General features: G+C 40.0%; 1 protein-coding gene across 1 annotated transcript in view; it reads right to left on the bottom strand.

The window, feature by feature from the left end:
• Nucleotides 1-2,347: 2,347 nt before the first annotated feature.
• The window catches only part of TGM7 (transglutaminase 7), a 129,004-nt gene continuing 108,785 nt past the window's right edge, over nucleotides 2,348-22,566 (bottom strand). Inside the window, exons 7-13 of the mRNA XM_056810364.1 lie at nucleotides 20,518-20,656; nucleotides 16,517-16,620; nucleotides 15,523-15,765; nucleotides 6,959-7,288; nucleotides 5,341-5,501; nucleotides 3,627-3,760; nucleotides 2,348-2,665 (exon numbers count right to left, since the gene is read on the bottom strand). Of these exons, the coding sequence (XP_056666342.1) occupies nucleotides 2,506-2,665; nucleotides 3,627-3,760; nucleotides 5,341-5,501; nucleotides 6,959-7,288; nucleotides 15,523-15,765; nucleotides 16,517-16,620; nucleotides 20,518-20,656 (1,271 nt within the window). The 3' untranslated portion in view covers nucleotides 2,348-2,505. The remainder of the gene's footprint in view (nucleotides 2,666-3,626; nucleotides 3,761-5,340; nucleotides 5,502-6,958; nucleotides 7,289-15,522; nucleotides 15,766-16,516; nucleotides 16,621-20,517; nucleotides 20,657-22,566) is intronic.

Here is a 22,566-nt window from a genome sequence, read left to right on the forward strand (position 1 = left end):
AATTCTGGAGGGTAACCTTTGTCTGATGTATTTACTACAAATATTCCTTTCCATTTGGTTTCCTTTTTAAAAAAATTTAGAAGCATCATATTTTGTTGTGGAAAATCTTTTTATCAGTGATCACATCCATTGATTTTGTCTCTAATAATTTCCTCAATTATTCACACCACAAATACTTGTTGAGCACCTACTATGTACTGGAACCATGCTAAAGTATGGGATTTTCCATACTGAGAAATGAACAGATTAGTGTTTACATGTCTGCTAAATAACAAAGAGTTTTGTATGAAACCAGTCAGAGACAAGGGAAGTCAAAAAGCTTTCAAGGTCCCCAGCCCTTTGGAGTCAAAGCAAGGTTTCTACTTTTCCAAACAAGTAGGTGAGGTGACCTAAAGTTGGCTTCTGATCCTCCCCTCAGGGGTTAGCCACCCTTGGCATACTTAAAGCTGTGACTTAATGCTACAGAAATGCAAAGAAGGTTCTTAATGGAGACAGGCGTGCCCAGTTCACTGGGTGAAAAGAATTGGGCGTTCTGGCTCCTCCTGTCCATTGTCTGCCAAGAGCAATGACAGCCTGGGCAGAAGCTAGGGGAGCACAGGGCTCTGAAGGGATGGTGGAGGTAGAGAAGAACAGAAAACAAACAATAAAAGAAGATAGAGAAGAGGGAGAAGGGGGGAAATTATTTAAAGGTAAAAAGGTATACAAGGAAAACATAAGGGTGAGGAGCAGGAAATACAGAAAAATGTAGAAAATATTGACCAATAGGAAACAAGCAAGAAGAGAAGTATAAACTACACGATTAAAGAAGAGTGGGGTAAGAAAAAAAGAAGAAAAATATAAAGAAATATAAAGAAAAATGGAAATGTGAAAACACAAGGAGGAAAAGGGCCAGAATGAAATTGTGGAAGAGAAAGAACAGGGAGATAAGTGAATTGTCAGAAAACTCAGAACTAGTTTAGAATCTTAAAGACCATCTAGCCTAAGCCCCTCATTTTTTAGATGTGGAATCCGAGATCCCCCAAAAGTTAGTTAAGTGCCAAAGTCACACAAATGGTAGAGAAGACATTCAAACACAGGACTGCAGACTCCCAATTTTTAGTGTTCTTTTACATTACTCTCAATGTCTTTTCAATATGGGAGAAAGAGAGGAGGAGACAAAGGGGGTGGTGGGGAGTGAAGACAGAGATACAGAGAAAGGGAGAGGGAGAGAGAGAGAGAGAGAGAGAGAGAGAGAGAGAGAGAGAGAGAGAGAGAGAGAGAGAGAGAGAGAGAGAGAGAGAGAGAGAGAGAGAGAGGAAAAGGAGAGAGACGGGAGAGGGGGGGGAGATAGACGGAGAGAGGGAGAGGGGGAAAGAGGGAGAGATAGAGACAGAGAGACGGACAGAGACATACAGAGACAAAGAGATTGATAGACAGAGGGGGAGACAGAAAGGGAGAGGGAGAAGGGTAGAGGAAGAGAGACAGAGAGAAAAAGATGGAGAGAGAGAGACAGAGCAGGAGCTGGAGACTAAATTGATAGAGATAACGACTAGACTTGTGATTTCACTGCTCCAGAAAACTAACAGAGGAGAAAACTCTTAAATAATGCAAGGAGCGCCTTCTCAGAAATGCAGTCTCGCGAAGTTGCTTTAGTTCTTTGCAAGTTGTCTCGGGCATTGAACTGTAAACTCCTTGAGGACAAAGTCGCCTTTAACCTCTTTTTTAAGACTCCTCCCTGAACACAGGGCCTGATATTTGTCCAGGGTCCCAAAGCCAGTGTCAGAGGTAGAATCTGAGCCCCGGCCAGATCTTCCTACGCTAAGCCACGCTTGTAAGCCATACCCTAAGACATGAAGTGCTCGTAAAAGTTCTCTTTAGCGCTAATCGTCGTTATCACCACATACCATTTCTTCCGCTGGGAGCCCGGGACAAATGCAAGAAATTCGCCCTTTAGCGAACAGAAAGAAGATCTCCCCCTCCCTTCTCTCCCCCCCCCCCCATCCCTCTCCAGTGATTTCTTTCCCACCTAATCCTAAACAGGTTCCTGGGGAGAATCTGCCCCTACCTGCTCTTAGCTAAGAATAGAGCTCTTCGGCTCGGCACCTGTGGACTCGTCCCCATAGCAACCAGGGACAGCAGCTCTGCGGGACCACCCTGGGCTGTGTGGCTGCCCAGCTAGGGCTTTCTTCTAGGCTGGAGGTGGTACGGAATTAAAATGAAACAAGCCCCCATCTTTATTTCCCAGAAGGAGGTAGATAGGAAGTAGAAGGGAGATTTTAGCAGGGAGGGGCAGGTGAAGTGGTTGGCTATGGCCAAAGCAACAGGCGAGTCATCCGCACGCATTCCGGAAAACATCTGGATTGGACTGTAAATAAATAAGTCTTTATTGCCTGCTGGGGGTGGGGGGTGGGGGTGGGGGAGGGGGCAGAGTGTCCCATAGGAATTTCGTTCCACGCCAGAGAAAAGAGAGGAGAAAGAAGGCAGGGTGGGGCCCGGAACACACAAAAGGGAGCGCGAGAAGAGGGCTCAGGTGGAGCTGGCTGAGGCGACAAAGATATCCTTGTAGCCTTTGATCTCCTTGACCTCCTTGCAGCTGAGGAGAACTTGCAGTTGCCTGGATCCCTCTTTGGTGGGGAATAGGTCCACCTCGGCTTGGATGGTTTCTCCAGACTCGATGGTGCCCAGGCTAAAAATCAGAAAGGGAAGTAGAGACTGCCAGTTAGTGTCTTTAAAAAAGGATTCCTCAATGCCTACACTTTCTCTCTGAGATGACCTCCCATTCATTCTTTTTATTTTTAAACTCTTACTTTCTGTCTTAGTAACTAGGCAAAAGGGAGTTAAGTGACTTACCCAGGGTCACACAGCCAGGTAGTATCTGAGATCATAATTGAACCCAGGGCTTTCCTACTCCAGGTCTAGCACTCTATCCACTGAGCCACCTAGGTGCCCCTCCATTTGCTCTTTAGGTAGCTTCCTTTTGTATGGTTGTTAGCAAGTTGTCTCCCCCATTAGATTGAGGACAGAGACTGCTTTTGCCTTTTTTTTTTTTAATTCTCTTCACTTGGCATAATGTCTGGCAGATAGTAAGCATTTGATAAATGCTTGTTGACTTGATTTATTTATTTTTCAATGAATAAGCATTTGTTTTCTCATTCTTCCACCCCCCTCCTGCTGTCCCCCCTGCTCAGGCTAGGAGAAGCCCACTGGGCTGACCTGGGCTCTACCTATATTCTTAGATGCTAAGAGAGAAAACAAAATAGCAAAGGAAGAGCGGTTTCATTCCAGAAATTTCTTCCATTTCAGATCCCCCCCAAAGAATCTCATTTAGGAACCCAAGGAATGAACCCAAGATTTAGAGCTGAAAGACATCTTGGGGACCACCTAGCCTGCTGCTCTCTTTTTACACATTAAGAAACTGAAGTCCATAGATGTCCTACTTTTGATGAGAAGCAAAACTGGGATCTGAACCCAGGTCCTCTGACCACGAATTAGGTTGTCTTTTGCCCCTTCCCGTATCCCCGGCATTTAACACAGTGCCTGGCACATAGTAGGCGCTTATATGAAGGCTTACTGATCTTTAACCTTTAACCCTTTAACCCTTTGCATCTCAAAAGAGAACCAGCTGGCTCCATGCAAGGTTCACCTACTTAACTGTCATCCTTCCATCGATCAAGCCACTCCCTTCCAGCATCAGAACGCAGTTTTGAAGTGTTTCAGCCTGAGTGTTAGTGAAGGTCACGGAGACTCCTAGTTTCTTGTTCACTACGGCCGGCCCGGAAACCTAGAGAAGGAGAATTTAGAAATGGTTGTGGCCATGATCTCTTTTTGCAAATCTTTTTCCAATGTACCACCCACCTCTCAGCTCCGGACCTTGCAACATCCAGGCCCTGTTGTTTCAAAGAGTAGATACTGACTTTAGGGAAGATGTTGAGCTGAGGGAATCTTATATATATATATAATATATATATATACACATACATATCTATACATACACATATATTTGTATTTGTATATATAGTATATATATATATTTATATATTTAAACATGTGCTCTTTGGGTAGTACAAAGAATGCTCCTGGCCCATCACCATCCGACATGTGTTCCATAGTGGATTTTATAGTAGTGGGGATGCTTTTGAGCTGATCCATCCACATTCCTTTCTTCACTCAGTGTCCCCTATGATCCAGAACGTATCTCCAAAAAATCAGCTGAGGGAAAGATAGATATTTCAGTGAATAGAGCTCCAGGCTTGGAGACAGGAGGTCCTGGGTTCAAATGTGACCTCGGACACTTCCTAGATATGTGATCCTGGGCAAGTCACTTACCCCAAATGGCCTAGTCCTTAATGTTTTTTTTTCCTACTTTGGAACTGATGCTCAGTATCAATTCTAAGACAGATGGTAAGGGCTTTAAAAAGACAGCTAGCTCTGGGTAGAGGGTTAACCTGTGGTTGGGACCAGGAGGTCTTTATTTGTAAAATTCATGTGCCTGTGGAGGGCTCAGGTGGGCTACTTCAGCCTCCTATTGCCATTCTCCGACCAACAGAGCTTAACCACCCCAAACTGTGTTTTGGTCGTACTCTGACTTGACCTGAAAATCTGGAATGTCAGATGGGACTGAATCAGACTTGAAACATTAAATTGCTTTTTGGAATCCAGAGTCAATATATAAATCATCCACATGACACCAAATGAATTGTTGACTGGAAGTGGGGATTATTTGCACTATAATCAATAGCTCCTGGTAACAAGCTTTGCGGTTATTGCTTTAATGGTCTCTGCCAACTGTTCCTCTAATCATGTTGGTTGGCATCCTTTGGTCTGGTCACATCATTCTGCCAAAGTGGAAACTGCATCAAGCTGACCAGAAGATTTAAGGATCTGGGGAGCTGTCCAAGCCTATATGAGCTCAGAGAAAGTGGGGAGTTGGCAAGTGTTGAATGATTTGCTAATACAAGAGCCAAACCTATTACACAAAAAATGAATTTAGACAGTCTTTTGAAATGGACAATGCAATGGAAGGGAAGAAAGGGGGAAAGAGGTATATTTTACGGGCAGCTAGATGGCTCAATGGATAGAGAACCAGGCCTAGGGATGGGAAGTCCTGGGTTCAAATTTAGACTCAGCCACGTTCTAGTTATGTGACTCTGGACAAGTCACTTAATCCCAATTGCCTAACTCTTGGAATCAATACTTAGTATCAATTCTAAGACAGAAGATAAGGATTTTTTTAAAAAGGAAAAGAAGGATATGTTGAGGGGAAGAGGAAAAAATGAAATTTCCATAAAAGCAATGTATGGAGGAAAGGAAGGATCCCTATTTTGGCTCAAGAGCCACCCCTTCCTGGGCCCCAGACCTCACCTCAATGGTAAAGTGGGGCAGCTCCAAGGAGACATCTTTCATCACCAACAGCTTCCTCCTTGTCTGCCCAATTTCTACAACCCCTGACAGGCGGATCAGCTTTTCATCACTTATGTGGTCTTTGTAGTTGATGAAGGGCAGAGTTATCAGCAACTCTTTCTCTGTATACAGACCCAAAGGCCAAAGCTGAGGAAAATCTCAAGTCTTTAGAGTGTGTGGGGATGCATGTCTCAGCGTGATTAGCTGTATGTTTATCTTCTTGAATTTGCCATAATATGCAGTTACTAGACTGGAAGTATATTGGGGGCAAGGACCATGTCGTATTTATTTTAGCATCTCTACTAGTTGTGCATTTCACGTAGGAGGAACTTATTAATACATGCTTATTGAATGAACAAATAATGTGGCTTATGTGTTTTAAACATATGCCATAATGTGCACATGACTGCATACTCTGTGTACACTGGCATCCCATACTACATGCTAGCACTTGCAGACTAGCATCTTAGAATCACAGAATTTGGAAGCTAGAAGAGGCATTAGTGGCCATCTAACCCAACTCATATTTAAAAAGGATCATATTACTGATTTTTCAAAAAAGAAAAAATCCTCACTATTGCAAAACAAGTGACAATCCAACCCCTTCTTTTAAAAAAAATTTAATAGGATTTATTCCTAAGTATCTCAACCCTTCCCTCTCTTCCTTATACCACAGAAGGCATCACCCAACAAAAAGGTATGTACATAGAAATTATGTCTTTGGGGTTTTTATTTATCAATTATTTCTCTGGAGGTGGATATTCACAAGTTGTTCTTAAAATATTAAAAAACAATTTGGAAAGACCTACACATAATAAAGGAAGGAAGGAAGGAAGGAAGGAAGGAAGAAAGAAAGAAAGAAAGAAAGAAAGAAAGAAAGAAAGAAAGAAAGAAAGAAAGAAAGAAAGAAAGAAAGAAAGAAAGAAAGAAAGAAAGAAAGAAAGAAAGAAAGAAAGAAAGGGAGGAAGGGAGGAAGGAGGGAAGGAGGGAAGGAGGGAAGGAAAAAAAAGAAAGGAAGAGAGAAAAGGAGGAAGGAAGGAAGGAAGGAAGAAAAAAGAAAGGAAGAGAGAGAAAAGGAGGAAGGAAGGAAGGAGAAAGGAGGGAGGGAGAGAGAGAGAGAGAGAGAGAGAAAGAGAGAGAGAGAGAGAGAGAGAGAGAGAGAGAGAGAAAGTTCCATATAGAATTAATATTTGAAGAATGACTTGTGAATGTTCACCCCCAATCCAGTCTCTTCTTGAAGATTTCCAGTGAAGAGGAACCCACAACCTCCCAAGGCAGCCAATTCCATTTTGCAATAGCTTTAATGGTTAGGACATTTTTTCCTGATCTCAAGTCTGCTTGCTTATTTGTCACTTTCAGGTGGTCATTATGCAGAAGGAGCTGTACCTACCACTGGTAGATACACTCTGTGTATCACCTTTTTGCCTATAGCTCTAGGGCACCCCATGTAGATTTGGATTCAGCCTCCTAGGGGAAATGTCATTTTAGTTTTATCTTGGGTAGCCTCTATCTCTCAAGGTGAGCCCAAACTCTATCCCACATCAACAGGCCCCTTTCTGGGGTCTATCCCCATACTCACCCTCCCCTTGGACCAGACTGAAGCTCAGCTTATCCCTCCAGAGTGGGGTCTGGGCATTGCCCCCGTGGAGCAGGGCTTGGGCACTAAGCCACACATTCAGTAGGAGCTGCTCAATTCCCATCTCAGAGCCCTGAAGCCTCCTGGCCCTCAGGAAAAATGCTAAATCCTGGCCCCATTCAGGAGTTTTGGCCAGCTTTAGCTGCAGCTTGACTGGTTTTTCCTGGAACCAGGCTGTCCGCATCCTTTCCATGTAGGGATACGAAGAAGAGCCTATTGGGCCCAGCAATATTCGAGAAGCCTTCATGAACACATTCCGTTCTTCTGTTGTTCCTGTGGGATAGAAGAAGGAAAGAGAGACGGGGGTGTAATTGTGCTAAGAATCCAACAATCCAAGGTCTCCCCTTCTGAGTATAAGATCCTAGTTCCTCTCTTCCCTCTGTCCTTCCTCAGAGATTATCTGAAACTCCACCAGCCTCTTAAAATGTATTGTACTTCCCAATCCCTCTCAGGAGTCTCAGATTTTGGGGACTTCAGACAGTTGGGTACTTGTAAATGTTTAACAACCAGCTCTCCAGGAAAAAAAAAAAGTGTGCTTAATACATTTTAAGTCTACTGCTGAATTGTTAACATTTTCTTCATCACTTTCTCAAGACTAGACAATCAACAAAACAATAAATCAAGGCCTGGTTTATAGCATTTGCTGATTTCCAAAGTATAAGTGCTCACATTGAAAATTTAATAATCAGGGATTGGCAGGAATTAGCTTCAACACACCCATATCTCTTCTTCCCCAGGCTCATTAAACATACAAGGCCTAACCTCTTTATTCACCAGAAGCTTCCCTCCCTGACTTTATTGTTGGATGACAAATAATCCAGGATTTGACAAAGTCTAGATCCCAGGTTACCAGGACACCAAAAAACGTGTTTGCAGTCTCTAGTATTTTTTAATAATTTTGAGATGATAAGATATAAAAGTACAGGTCAAAGATTATTTTTTTAAAAATACACTTAATGGAGTGCATCCTAATGATATTCAAAATGAATAAATGAATCAAAAAATTCAAAGATTACTAAAGACACCAGGAAGAACTATTCGACTCACTCTGCCTCTTCCTCCTTTTCCTTCTCTGACACTGACTAGAGCTCAGCAAACTTTTAACACAAACCCAGATCTTTCCTGGATTTGTGGAAGTTGCAGGGGCTGAGCCTGCATGGAAGGGAAGAAAGTGAGAAAGGAAAATCTTGAACTCTAAGAAACTAGACAATGTAGATGCCTCAGAGTGGGCAGCTAGGTGGCACAGTGGATAGAATGCTGGGTCTCAAGTCAGGAAGATGCACTTTCATGGGTTCAAATCTGGCCTCAAACACTTGCTAGCCATGTGACCCCAGGCAAGTTGCTTCACCTTGCTTGCCTCAGTTTCCTCATCTGTAAAATGAACTAGAGAAGGAAATGGCAAACGACTCTAGTATTTCTGCCAAGAAAAGCCCAAATAGAGTCACAAAGAGTTGCATATAATTAAACAACTGAACAAAAACCTGAATGAGGTAGATCTGGGTTCAAGTCCCACCTGAGAAATGTGGCCTGTGTGACCTTCAGTCTTAATTTGGCAGTCCCCAAATCCTTCAGAGACTCTGAATTCCAGAGAAGGTACTAAACTGCACTGATGTAGGAAATTCTTCATTGGGGAAGCCCCTCTACAGATGAAATCACAGTCTGGTGAAAAATTATAAATGGGACTCAGTGTAGAAGTCCTTGTATAGAAATCCTACCCTTCTAACTCTATCTTCTACCCCCCAGGCATCCCTTTTCTAGTTTCCAAACTCCATCACTGCTTGTCAGTATTTAACTGAACTTTAATTTTCAGTATTAAACTGAATTGAACTAAAATTTAATTTTTACTATTAAAAGAGGCTTCTTTTACTGAGTTCTCCCATCTGATCATTATTAATGGGCTCTTTTTAGTTGAAATACATGCTAAAGACATAGAAATGATTGGATACAGACTTGTAAGGACCATGGGATAATGGGTTTTACCCCAGGGCACTGATATTGGTGGGGAACAGGGCATATTGTATAGAAAATACATATGATGTGTTGATTTTTGGGGTGTGGTCAGTCCAGACATATTATTATTAAATCAGAAAAGTCCTAAGTTCACAAGACTCATAGAATAGGTGGAAAAGAAATATATATCTAGGAGGAAAGTCACAAACTTTGCTTAGGAGAGAAAGAAAACAAACCCACTTGGACTAGCCCCCTCTGAATCAATATCTCCACTCTCTTCCTTCCATATTAAGAGGAAAATCTAAGTTTCTTGTGAGTGCATAATAAATATTTGTTGATTGAACACTTGTAACAAATTCATCTGACACCGAAATTTTTTAATTAGCTCCTAGATTTAAAGAAAATTCATGAAATCTTAAGCAAATCAACCCCACTTGTCTCTCCTTGAGTCTTTGCCATGGGACTTCAAGAACCTCTCCTTTTTTGAATATTAAAAGTCTTCACCCCAAGGAGCAGCTGGGTAGCTCAGTAGATTAAGAGACAGGTATAGAGATGGGAGGACCTAGGTTCAAATATGGCCTCAGACACTTCCCAGCTGTGTGACCCTGGGCAAGTCACTTAACCCCCATTGCCTAGCCCTTACCACTCTTCTGCCATGGAACCAATACACAGTATTGATTCCAAGGCAGAAGGTAAGGGTTAAAAAAAAACAAAAACAAGTATTTATAAAGAAAAGACCAGAGCTCTGGGGAAAGTTTGACTTCCAAACACAAAGAGCAAGAGAAACATGAAAAGGTAAATATGAAGGTAAGGGAAAAGGAGAAAAATGTTATCTTTTTCTTTTATTCAAACTCTCTTCTATAAGGACTACATTTATATCAAATTATATATATATTAATATGTGGGGAAAATGTTATGTGTAACTCTCAAAAATTGTATGCATCATTAGAGTAGTTAGAAGAATCACACATAGGGAAAGATTGGGGCATCAAGATGATATGGAGAAAGGGGGGGAAGAAAGAAAAAGGGAGGGGGGTATCATTGATGGTACTAAGATATACTTCAAGAAATAGAAAAAAACTAAATAGAATAATTTTTGTTACACAAAGATACACATGGGAGGGAGAGGGGAAGAATTCTATAAGAAGGAGAGGAAGAGAGTGCAAATTAGTGTTACTTAAACCTTACTCTCAGCGAAATCAACTCTGAGGGGGAAGAACATCTAGATCCATTGGGATCTTGAATTCTATCTTATCCAACAGAGTAAGAGAGAAGGGGAAATTAAGGAGGGGGAGGGAATATAAAAAGGGAGGGAAGGAGAGGGGGGAGGGGAAGGGAACAAAAAGGGAGGGGCTAGAAAGGGAAGCATACCAAGGGAGGGGACTAGGGGGATTGATCTAAAGTAAATCACTAGTTTAAAAGGTTATAGCTAAAGAAGAAAGGTCAGATTTAGGGGAGGATATCAAAATGCCAGGGAATCCACAAGTGACAATCAGAACTTTGAATGTGAATGGGATGAACTCACCCATAAAATGTAGACGAATAGCAGAATGGATTAGAATCCAAAACCCTACCATATGTTGTCTCCAAGAAAGACACATGAGGCAGATAGATACTCACAAGGTCAGAATTAAAGGATGGAGTAAGACCTTTTGGGCCTCAACTGATAGAAAGAAGGCAGGAGTTGCAATCATGATATCTGACAAAGCCAAAGCAGAAATAGACCTGGTTAAAAGGGATAGGGAAGGTAAATATATTCTGTTAAAAGGGAATATAGACAATGAGGAAATATCACTAATCAACATGTATGCACCAAATGGTATAGCACCCAAATTTCTAATGGAGAAACTAGGAGAATTGAAGGAGGAAATAGACAGTAAAACCATATTAGTGGGAGACTTGAACCAACCACTATCAAATTTAGATAAATCAAATCAAAAAATAAATAAGAAAGAGATAAAAGAAGTCAATTAAATCTTAGAAAAATTAGAGTTAATAGACATATGGAGAAAAATAAATAGGGACAAAAAGGAATACACCTTCTTCTCAGCACCACATGGCACATTCACAAAGATTGACCATACACTAGGTCACAGAAACATGGCATACAAATGCAGAAAAGCAGAAATAATAAATGCAAACTTTTCAGATCATAAGGCAATAAAAATAATGATCAGTAAGGGTACATGGAGAGCCAAATCAAAAATTAATTGGAAATTAAATAATATGATACTCCAAAATCAGTTAGTTAGAGAATAAATCATAGAAACAATTAATAATTTCATTGAGGAAAATGACAATTGTGAGACATCCTTTCAAACCTTAAGGGATGCAGCCAAAGCAGTACTCAGAGGAAAATTCATATCCCTGAGTGCATATATTAACAAATTAGGGAGGGCAGAGATCAATGATTTGGAAATGCAAATCAAAAAAACTTGAAAGAGAACAAATTAAAACCCCCCCAGAAGAAAACCAAGCTAGAGATCCTAAACACTAAGGGAGAAATTAATAAAATCGAAAGTGATAGAACTATTGAACTAATAAATAAGACTGGAAGCTGGTACTTTGAAAAAACAAACAAAATAGACAAAGTACTGGTCAATCTAATTAAAAAAAGAAAAGAAGAAAAGCAAATTAAGAGCATCAAAGATGAAAAGAGGAACCTCACCTCAAAGAAGAGGAAGTTAAGACAATCATTAAAAACTATTTTGCCCAATTATATGGCAATAAATATACCAATCTAGGTGATATGGATGAATATTTACAAAAATATAAATTACCTAGACTAACAGGAGAAGAAATAGAATTCTTAAATAATCCCATATCAGAAAAAGAAATCCAACAGGCCATCAAAGAACTTCCTAAGAAAAAATCCCCAGGGCCTGATGGATTCACAAGTGAATTCTATCAAACATTCACAGAACAGCTAATCCCAGTACTATACAAACTATTTGACATAATAAGCAAAGAGGGAGTTTTACCAAATTCCTTTTATGACACAAACATGGTACTGATTCCAAAGCCACACAGGGCAAAAATGGAGAAAGAAAACTACAGACCAATCTCCCTAATGAATATAGACGCAAAAATCTTAAATAGGATACTAGCAAAAAGACTCCAGCAAGTGATCAGGAGGGTCATTCACTATGATCAAGTAGGATTTATACTAGGAATGCAGGGCTGGTTCAATATTAGGAAAACCATCCACATAATTGACTATATCAACAAGCAAACCAACAAAAATCATATGATTATTTCAATAGATGCAGAAAAAAGCCTTTGATAAAATACAACACCCAATAGAAAGGTTGTTCCTAAAAATAATATACAGTATATATCTCAAACCATCAGCTAACATCATCTGCAATGGGGATAAACTAGATGCATTCCCAATAAGATCAGGAGTGAAAGAAGGATGCCCATTATCACCTCTATTATTTAATTGTACTAGAAACATTGTACTAGAAACACTAGCAGTGGCAATTAGAGAAGAAAAAGAAATTGAAGGCATTAAAATAGGCAAGGAGGAGACCAAGTTATTGCTCTTTGCGGATGATATGATGGTCTACTTAAAGAATCCTAGAGAATCAACTAAAAAGCTAGTTGAAATAATCAACAACTTTTGTAAAGTTACAGGATACAGAATAAACCCCCATAAGTTGTCAGCATTTCTATATATTTCCAACACAGCTCAGCAGCAAGAATTAGAAAGAGAAATCCTATTCAAAATCACCTTAGATAAAACAAAATACTTAGGAATCTATCTCCCGAGACAAACACAGGAAGTATATGAACACAACTACAAAACACTCTCCACACAATTAAAACTAGACTTGAGCAATTGGAAAAACATTAACTGCTCATGGGTAGGACGAGCCAATATAATAAAAATAACCATCCTACAGAAACTTATCTATTTAGTGCTATACCCATTGAACTTCCAAAAAATTTTTTTACTGAATTAGAAAAAAAACATAACAAAGTTCATTTGGAAGTACAAAGGATCAAGGATAGCCACGGAAATAATGAAAAACAAGCAAACAAACAAAAAAAAGAAAACCAAAGGAAGGTGGCCTTGCAGTCCCAGATCCCAAACTCTATTATAAAGCAGTGATCATCAAAACAATTTGCTACTGGCTAAGAGACAGAAAGGAGGATCAGTGGAATAGACTTGGGGTAAGTGACCTCAGCAAGACAGTATATGACAAACCCAAAGACAGCTTCTGGGACAAAAACACATTATTTGACAAAAACTGCTGGGAAAACTGAAAGACAGTGTGGGAAAGATTAGGTTTGGATCAACACCTCACACCCCACACCAAGATAAACTCAGAATGGGTGAAAGACTTGAATATAAAGAAGGAAACTATAAGTAAATTAGGTGAACACAGAATAGTATACATGTCAGACCTGTGGGAAGGGAAAAACTTTAAAACCAAGCAAGACATAAAAAGAGTCACAAAATGTAAAATAAATAATTTTGATTACATCAAATTAAAAATTTTTTATACAAACAAAACCAATGTAACCAAAATGAGAAGGGAAGCAACAAATTGGGAAACAATTTTCATAACAAAAACCTCTGATAAAGATCTAATTACTCAAATTTACAAAGAGCTAAATAAGTTGTACAAAAAATCAAGCCATTCTCCAATTGACAAATGGGTAAGCTACATGAACAGGCAGTTTTCAGCCAAAGAAAGCAAAAGTATTAATAAACCCATGAAAAATCTAAATCTCTGGTAATCAGAGAGATGCAAATCAAAACAACTCTGAGGTATCACCGCACACCTAGCAGATTGGCTAACATCACAGCAAAGGAAAGTAATGAATGTTGGAGGGGATGTAGCAAAGTGGGAACACTAATTCATTGATGGTGGAGTTGTGAATTGATCCAACCATTCTGGAGGGCAATTTGGAACTATGCCTAAAGGGCGCTGAAAGACTGTCTGCCCTTTGATCCAGCCATAGCACTGCTGGGTTTGTACCCCAAAGAGATAATAAGGAAAAAGTCTTGTACAAGAATATTCATAGTTGCACTCTTTGTGGTGGTCAAAAATTGGAAAATGAGGGGATGCCCATCAATTGGGGAATGGCTGAACAAATTATGGTATATGTTGGTGATGAATACTATTGTGCTAAAAGGAATAATAAAGTGGAGGAATTCCATGTGAACTGGAACAACCTCCAGGAAGTGATGCAGAACGAAAGGAGCAGATCCGGGAAAACATTGTACACAGAGACTGATACACTGTGGTACAATCGAATGTAATGGACTTCTCCGTTACTGGCAATGCAGTGATCCTGAACAATCTGCAGGGACCTAGGAGAAAAAACACCATCCACAAGCAGAGGACAAATTGTGGGAGTAAAAACACTGGAGGAAAAGCAACTGCTGGACTACAGGGGTTAAGGAGACATGACTGAGGAGAGAAGCTAAATGAACACCCTAATGCAAAGACCAACAACATGGAAATGGGTTCGAATCAAGGACACATGTGATACTCAGTAGAATTGTGCGTTGGCTATGGGAAGGGTTGTGGGAGGGGGGGAGGAAAAGAAAATGATCTTTGTTTCCAAGGAATAATGTTTGAAAATGAACAAATAAAATAATGTTTAAAAGTAAAAAATAATAATAATAATAATAAATAAATGAATAAATAAATAAATAAAAGTCTTCACCCCAGCAGTGGTGAGTACTAGGGACAAGGTGACATCATTCCATCCCTAATCCACCTACCATAAACCTGCTAAAAATCTATTCCTAAAAAGCACATATCTGACCAAGTCACTCATTTGTTCAAAAAGCTATTGGTGCTTTCCATTGCTTATAGTGTGCTGATATTTAAAGCTCATCACAGTCTGGCTCCAGTCTATCTTTCCAGACCTGTTGCACATTATTTCCGTTCACTCTTTCTACAATCCAGCCAAACTAGTCTTTTTGCTGGTCTTTACATGTGACATTTCTTTTCCTACTTTGGGGACTTTGCCCAGACATGGAGTTCATTCTCCTTGTTTGGAATGCTATATAGAATCATGGTGCTAGAGCTGAAAGGACCCTCAAAGGCCCTCTAGTTCATGCTTCCTATTTTACTATCCCAGCTTCAATTTATTAGAATCTCTTGCTTCCTTCAAAGTTCAGTTCAAGTCACCTCTTACCTGAGACCTTTCCTGAATCATCTCCTACCCAGCAGCTAGTGGCTCAAATTACTTAATTACCACCTCATATTACTTCATACTAAAATTGTATATTTTCTTCTAAAGGGTCATCAAAGCAACTGAATGACTGAACAACAAATACATGTTGTTCTGTGCTGACATCCCACCAAGAAATTATAACCCTCTTCTTTTCTTTTGATGACCCAGGAGCGAAAACAGTGCTTAGCATAAATTAAGCACTTAATAAATGCATGTGGATTGATGGATTGATTGCCATGACTGAAGTATACATGTGAGGATTTCCACAATGATTGCCATGGAGGATGACATGAAATGGGAGAGTTAAGTGAGCATTCACAGTGAGACCCACTCCCACAATTCCCAAGAGCCCCACGTACCTTCTTTGTACTTGTAGGAGTTGGTGATATCCTGACGGTCATCAGAGCCCACCATCTTGGTGCTTATCTTTTTCCCAATGGCATTAGTGTTGTGGGAAAGGATCTCTTTCACTTGGCCAGATTCCTGGAGCCAGATCACTTCATCCGCATTTACCTCAGCAAACACAAAAGCTGTATCATAGGCTAGTTGGATGTCCCCTTCTTTGATAGCTCTGACAGAGGCCGGACCACAGCAGAACACCCCTAAGGAAGAGTAGGATTGGGGAGAGAGACACAAGAGAGCTGTCATGCTTTCCAACTGGGGAAAGTTAATATGATGGGGGAAAGAATGGGAAGAAAGTACCCCTCAAAGAATGCCTTCTGGATGTACAACTGGACAATGGGGTTAGATGAGGGACCTAGTAATACAGGTAGAGCCAGAATGGGGAGTCACAACTGCGTGATCTTGGGTAGTCACCTCTCTTTCTTGTTTTCTCCATCTGTAAAAACGGGGAAATACTTGTACTACCCACTTCACATGATTAGAGTGAGGAAAATGCTTTATAAGCTATAAACATTTATAAACTATAAATTATTGTATATTATATATGTCATAAATGTATAAATTCTAAATGGGAACTTTCAGAAAGTCTATATCATTGAGTGGGTAGGACACTCGACTCAGAGACAAAAAGCCTTTGCTATGGACCCATGGGCAAATCATTTCAGCATTCTAAGCCCTAGATGGCTCTCTGAAATGATAACTGAACCATTTTCTACTTTTATAGGCCTCCCCCCCAAAATTCTGTCTATGATTTCCGCCTCAGTTCCTACCCTCGCTGTTCCTATTCCCCTCCTCCACGCCCCCATCAGTCTTGCTTCCCATCAGAGAGGAAAGAGAATGAAGTTTGGTGCTGGAGGGGGCTGGCTGAGGAGGGAGGAAGGGGTGAGAAGGGGGTGATGTTAGAGAATCAAAGGGAAAGTGAGAGAAGTTGTTTTTCCTTTGCTTAATCACCTCTGCTAGTCTCCTGGGGAGTTGGATCCAGGACCTGCCATCCATCATATCCTGGTGGGAGATCTTTTCTGGTCATCCAGCATTCATTCCAGACATGGAAATTCCTGCCAAGTACACTCAGGGTTCAAGTTCAGTAGAATAACAAGGTGTTTACTGAGGCTCCCCTACCCAACAGGGCCCATGGTCCCTAAGGGGAGAGCTACGACAAGTGTACTGTCTACCTTCACCTCAAGAAGCTGCTGATGGCCATGGATTATGAGCAGGAAGAAGACAAAGGGCCACTCTGGTGTGTCATAAAGTCATAGCAGCCAAGCTCAAAATTCATTCTCTTTGAAACAGAGTCGTCATAAAACTCCCTCAGGAGTCTCAGGACCCAAGTTCAAATCCCAGCCCTGTTACTTACAACTTGGGTGATCTTAGACAAATTCTTAAACCTTTCTGGGCCTCAGTTTCCACATGTATGAAATGAAGGAGATGGACTAGAAGACCTTGACAGTTCCGTATAGCTCTAGACTTTTGATTCCAAATGTGGCATAGGGCAACAGAATGAGCAAGAGGACTTGGGTTTGGATCCTCGCTTGCCTCTGCATTACCTATATGACATCGGGCAAGTCATTCTGCCTCTCTTGATCTCAGTTTTCTCATCTGCAAAATGAGGGGGTTGGACTAGATGGCCTCTAAATCTATGATCCTAAGAGTTCTCCTCCAGCTATAGTGGAATCAAACCATATGCTGACTGGGGAGGCAAAGGAGGTGGGAAATAAGTCAAGTTAATAATAGGGATAAAGGGATTAGATTTGTGACTCCATCTGTAAAGGGAACCCCCAGGGGAGGAAAGTCCCTCTATTATTGAAAGTAACTTAGACCTAGAGTTATCTAGAGCACTTAGAGGTTAAGTGACTGACCTGTATGTATCAGAGTTTTAGATCTTCCTTACTTCAAAGATAGCTTTCTATATACTAAGTTGCAAATTAATAATATATAATGATACCAGTTAATAAACATTACTACTAATAACAAATTTTAAAATATTTTTTTCTGAATATGTTTATTTTATTTAAAGAGGAACCACTTTGTGAAAAGCTTTATTTTTCATTTTGTTTACAACTGGTTTAATTTTTTGTTTCTAATATTTTTAATTTTAATTTTTAAATATTTTATTTTTCCCCCCAATTACGTGTAAAAATTTTTTTACATTCATTTTTTTAAAGATTCAAGTTCCAAATTTTCTCCCTCCTTCCCATGTTTCTTCCTTTTCTCCTTCTCACTCCTCTCCCCTCCCTGAGACAGTAAGCAATCTGATATAAATTTTATGTATGTAATCATATAAACCATTTTTCCACATTAGTCATTTTGTGGAAGGGATCGCAAACAAAAAAAGAAGTAAAAAGAAAGTGAAATACAGTATTTTTCTGTCTGTATACATACTCCAGTTCATTCTCAAAGAGCAAATGGAATTTTTCATCATGGGTCTCTGGAATAGATAGTCTTGTATCACTGCATTGCTGAGAATATGTAGGGCATTCATGGTTGTTCATCAGAAAATATTGCTGTCCCTGTGTACAATGTTTGTCTAGTTCTGTTCACTTCATTTGCATCAGTTCATGTGTTGAATTGAAATTGCTGCCTTTTCCGCAAGATTCACATAAGTTGTTCTTTATAGATAAGGCCAAAATGGGGATTTGTTTTGCTTGACTATGCCTATCCTGTTAAAGGGCTTTTCTTTTCTACTATTGGGATGGGGAAATTAGAGAAAGACATTAGGGATAAAGTAGCCTCCCCTCTCCACTCTAAAAAGAAAGAAAAATAAAAGAAAGTAAAGAAAGAAGGATAGAAAGGTCTCTTGGCAAGCAGATCAGCTTTTAAAATTATATGTTTATTTTATTAATTACTATTAATTAAATTTATTTATTAATTATTAATATGGCACTAGACCTGGAGTCAGATAAATCTGGCCTCCTATTGCTACACTTACTAGCTTTGTGATCCTGGGCAAGTCACTTAACCTCTGTCTCCCTCAATTTCCTCAACATTAAAATGGGGGTGTATTGGGAAGATAAAATAATACTTATAAAGCACTCTGAAAAACTTGAAGCAATATATGTGTGTCTATAAATATTATATTGGTATATAACCTATATTTTTTATTTCTATTTAGAAAGAAAAGCAAACAATATATATAATATTTAGGTTTCATATTGTCATTTCGTTTTTCTGAGCTGCGTCTGACTCTTTATGACCACATTTCTTGGCAGAGATACTGGAGGAATTTGCCATTTCTTTCTCTAGGTTTCATGTCCATTCTTCTTTTTATGTTCTCTATGTATAGAAATGCTAATTTTATTTGATATGTTACATCCAGAATTTTTAAAACAATATTTTATTTTTTCCTAATTGTATTAAAAACAATTTTCAACATTAAAAAAAACTTCTTTCAGAATTCTCCAAAAAGAAATTAAATTTTAAAAGAAATCACTGCCTTTTAATGCTGTGGGAAACCTATGCCGATTGTTTCTTCCCATCCTAACTGGGTCAGATGGTCCTAGGATGTGAGGAATCAGTGCCCTCTGCTGCCAGATGGAGAGAACAGTTGATCCCCACATAGCTAGCTTATAAAAACAAATTCATCTAGAAAACGATCAAAATTCTTAGTTTGCCTATATTCTTAAGGTCCTTTTACTCTGGAATATAAATATAAATCCATTATTTGTCAACATTTTATATACTCTAAGAAAAAAAGCAAAGAGACTCTTAGATTTCAAGATACTAACCTCTGTCTTAGAGAAAACCAAAGGAAGGGTTGAACTAAGAAGAGAATGAGGAAAAAAAAAGCCAGACAAGATAAAAATAGGCATAACACTTTAAAAAACTGCCCGAACAATGAAGCAGAAGGACAAAAGGAATATGGTTGTAAAACTATAAATTTAGAGCTGGAAGGGACTGTGTCCTCTCATTTTAAATATGAGGAAACTGAGGCAGAGAGCAGTTAAATGGCTTGTCCAATGTCGCTCAGCTAGTAAATGTTGTCTCTTGTCTAACTTTATTCCCTTGGAATTGGGTCACCTGGGTCAGAATCTCAACATGGATATTGTGAAGATTAAATTTAACTCTCCCTTGATTGTGAAAATTAAATGAACTCCCCTGCTCATTTTTAGATTTAATCACCAAAGGTGTAAACACCCCATTCACACTTGAATGGGGGAGGTCTGTGACCCACGTGTGCAACAGTGAGTGACAAATAAGAATCAAATGCCTACCTCCTGGGCAGTCCTAAAGCAAAGCTTCAACTGTGATTGGTAGATGTAAAATTAGGGGAAGGCACAGGAAGTGACTCAAAATAAAGTGTCTTTAAAAGGAATTTACATCTTCCTGTGAGACACAGTTCTTCTTGGAGTTCTACTTGGAGTGGAAGCTGAAGAAGAATCTGCTGACTGGACCTGAGACCCTGTACTTGGTGAGACTTTTCTTAAATCTCTCCCTTTGGACTGATGCGTGGTGAGTGAAAAGAACTGACTCCTTTCCTGGATTTTTCTGAAGAGACTAACCTCAGGAGAGACCTATCCTCTTGAGAGAGGCTCCCTGTATCCCCAGGTCCTCAACTACAAGGACTGAGGCCAGCTAAGGACTAACTCTCCCTGCCCAGGTTGAGTCAGGGGCCAGGAGTAAATTACTTAGTGCTTAGGCTAGATATCTTACCCTATCCCTCTCTCTAATTTCCTACTTCATTCTTTCTATATTTTGTAAATAAATCTCTTTGGAATAAATTAAATTCCTGGAGACCCTATTTTAAATATAATCCAGTCCAAACTTTTAAGTAAATAAACCCCTTCTTCCCCCCCCCCCCACAATATCCAATTGCTTTTATGGGGTTATCCTTGCTGGTTCACATACTCCTGGGCCAAATCTATGGTCCATTCTATAACCAAGAAAATTAGATTTTTAGAAGACCGGTCGAGAATGGAATTTGGTCCTAATGCAAGTTCACAGTCATCTGGCCTTACCATATTTTATCTCTTCTTTCCCATGGCATCATCTCTGCATGTTTATCATAGAACATGTCAATGGTCAGGTTGCCATCTGTATTGTGTGCAGATCGGAAATTGGTAACTACTCGGGTTGGAACTCCCAAGCATCGCATCACTGGAGAGAATAAAGAGATTTGGTAAGGATGATTTCATCTAAAGTTGAACTGTTTGGTTCAGATATGCAGATTCTAATTCTTAAGTTGTCATTGTAAAGGAGGGTAAAAATCATACAATAAGCTGGATACTTATTCACACTCCCTCCGCATCATAAAATATGGGAGAAGGGGGGTAGCTCCGTGGCTCAGAGGATGGAGAACAAGGCCCAGAGACAGGAAGTCCTGGATTCAAGTCTGGCCTCAGACACTTCCTAGCTGTGTGACCCTGGGCAAGTCACTTGACCCCCATTGCCTAGCCCTTACCATTCTTCTGCCTTGGAACCAATACACAGTATTAATTCTAAGATGGAAGGTAAGGGTTTAAAAGAAAAAAAAAAAGAAGATAGAATATGGCCCTGGAATTTTCCCACCCTAATCCTAAAGCATTTAATTTCAGATGCCAACTTTTTTTTTTAACTCCTGTCTCAATAAAATATATTTAGCCACCCAGCTGCCCTCACCCTCCAAGTCAATTTTCTATCAAAGGTCACTGTCATAGAGAAAATAATCAACCCTTCCTCACACATATACATATACAAAACACTCAAAAATATGGATGTGTTCTAGCAAAGGACTAACGTGCCTACATTTTTCTAGAATATAAAAGTATGTAGTAACTAAGGGCTTCAGCAACGTTTTGTCTTCCTGTGAACGTTTTCTGTTTCTATTAATCCTAACCCATTCCTAATAGAATTTCCAGATTGTAGGGGAGAGATAGAAGTGAAGGAAGGGTTGTTTGTTTAGAATTGAGAGCTCCCTGATCACTCTATTACAAATGTGAATAATATGGAAATGGGTTTTGAGCAATAATATATGTGTAACTCAGTGGAATTGCTAGTCAGCTCCGGGAAAGGAGAGGGAAGAGAGGAGGAAGAGAACATGAATCATGTACCCATGGAAAAATATTCTAAATCAAACAATAAATTCAGAATTGAGAGCTCCCTGAGGCCAGGAACTATGTGTTTACATTTTTTTTATATTACAGTCCTTAGCCCAATGCCTGGTTTATAGTGAGCCCTTAATAAATATTTGGGGGTTTTGTTGTTTATTTTTAAATCCTTGCCTTGCATCTTAGAATAGATATCTATTCTAAGGCAGAAGAGGTAAAGGGTTAGACAACTGGGGTTAAGTGACTTGCCCTGGGTCACCCAGCTAGGAAGCATCTGAGAACAGATTTGAACCCAGGTCGTCTCAACTCCAGGCCTGAATCTCTTTCCACTGAGTCACCTAGATGCCCCAATAAATATTTGTTGACTGACCAAATTGAGTTGAAGGCAAAAACAAGGAGTTTACTCTCTAACTGAGGAAGACAACACACAAAAGAGAGTTCTGCTGCAAGGGAAATGAGAAAGCCCAGAAGACCTGAAGAGGTCTTCAGTGGGGCAGATGGCAAGACCTGGAGAGCCTTAGGTTGCATCATCAGATGAGATGGCTACATTAAGGTATATGGAAGACATTGTAGCAGGATGGGATCAAGAGTATAGGTCAGTGGTGGTGAACCTTTTAGAGACCATGTGTTGTGTCCTACCCCTCAGACTACATGCCGTGCCTGGCTCCCAAGACTGTGTGCCATGCTCCACCCCTACAGAGTCCAAGTGCTGCCACCCCCAGGTGAGGGGGGAGGGGGTGTGGTGGAGAGGTGGAAGGGAACAGCTCTGCCTGCATCCTTCTGCCTTTCTAGTGTGTAAGAGGCATGAAGAGAGAAAAGTTTTGAAGGACAAGCCAAGATGCAAGAGACTAAGCTGGGGACCTGTCTTGTCAATCAAGATGAAGATTCTAAAACAGAATGTTCCCAGGAGGAGTGGCAGTTGAGGCTGGCTGAAGACCCTGATTATGCTGGCTTATTTTGGGGGTTTTATGATCAAGGGGA

This window comes from Monodelphis domestica, chromosome 1, assembly GCF_027887165.1.
Source record: "Monodelphis domestica isolate mMonDom1 chromosome 1, mMonDom1.pri, whole genome shotgun sequence".
Taxonomy (NCBI): Eukaryota; Metazoa; Chordata; class Mammalia; order Didelphimorphia; family Didelphidae; genus Monodelphis; species Monodelphis domestica.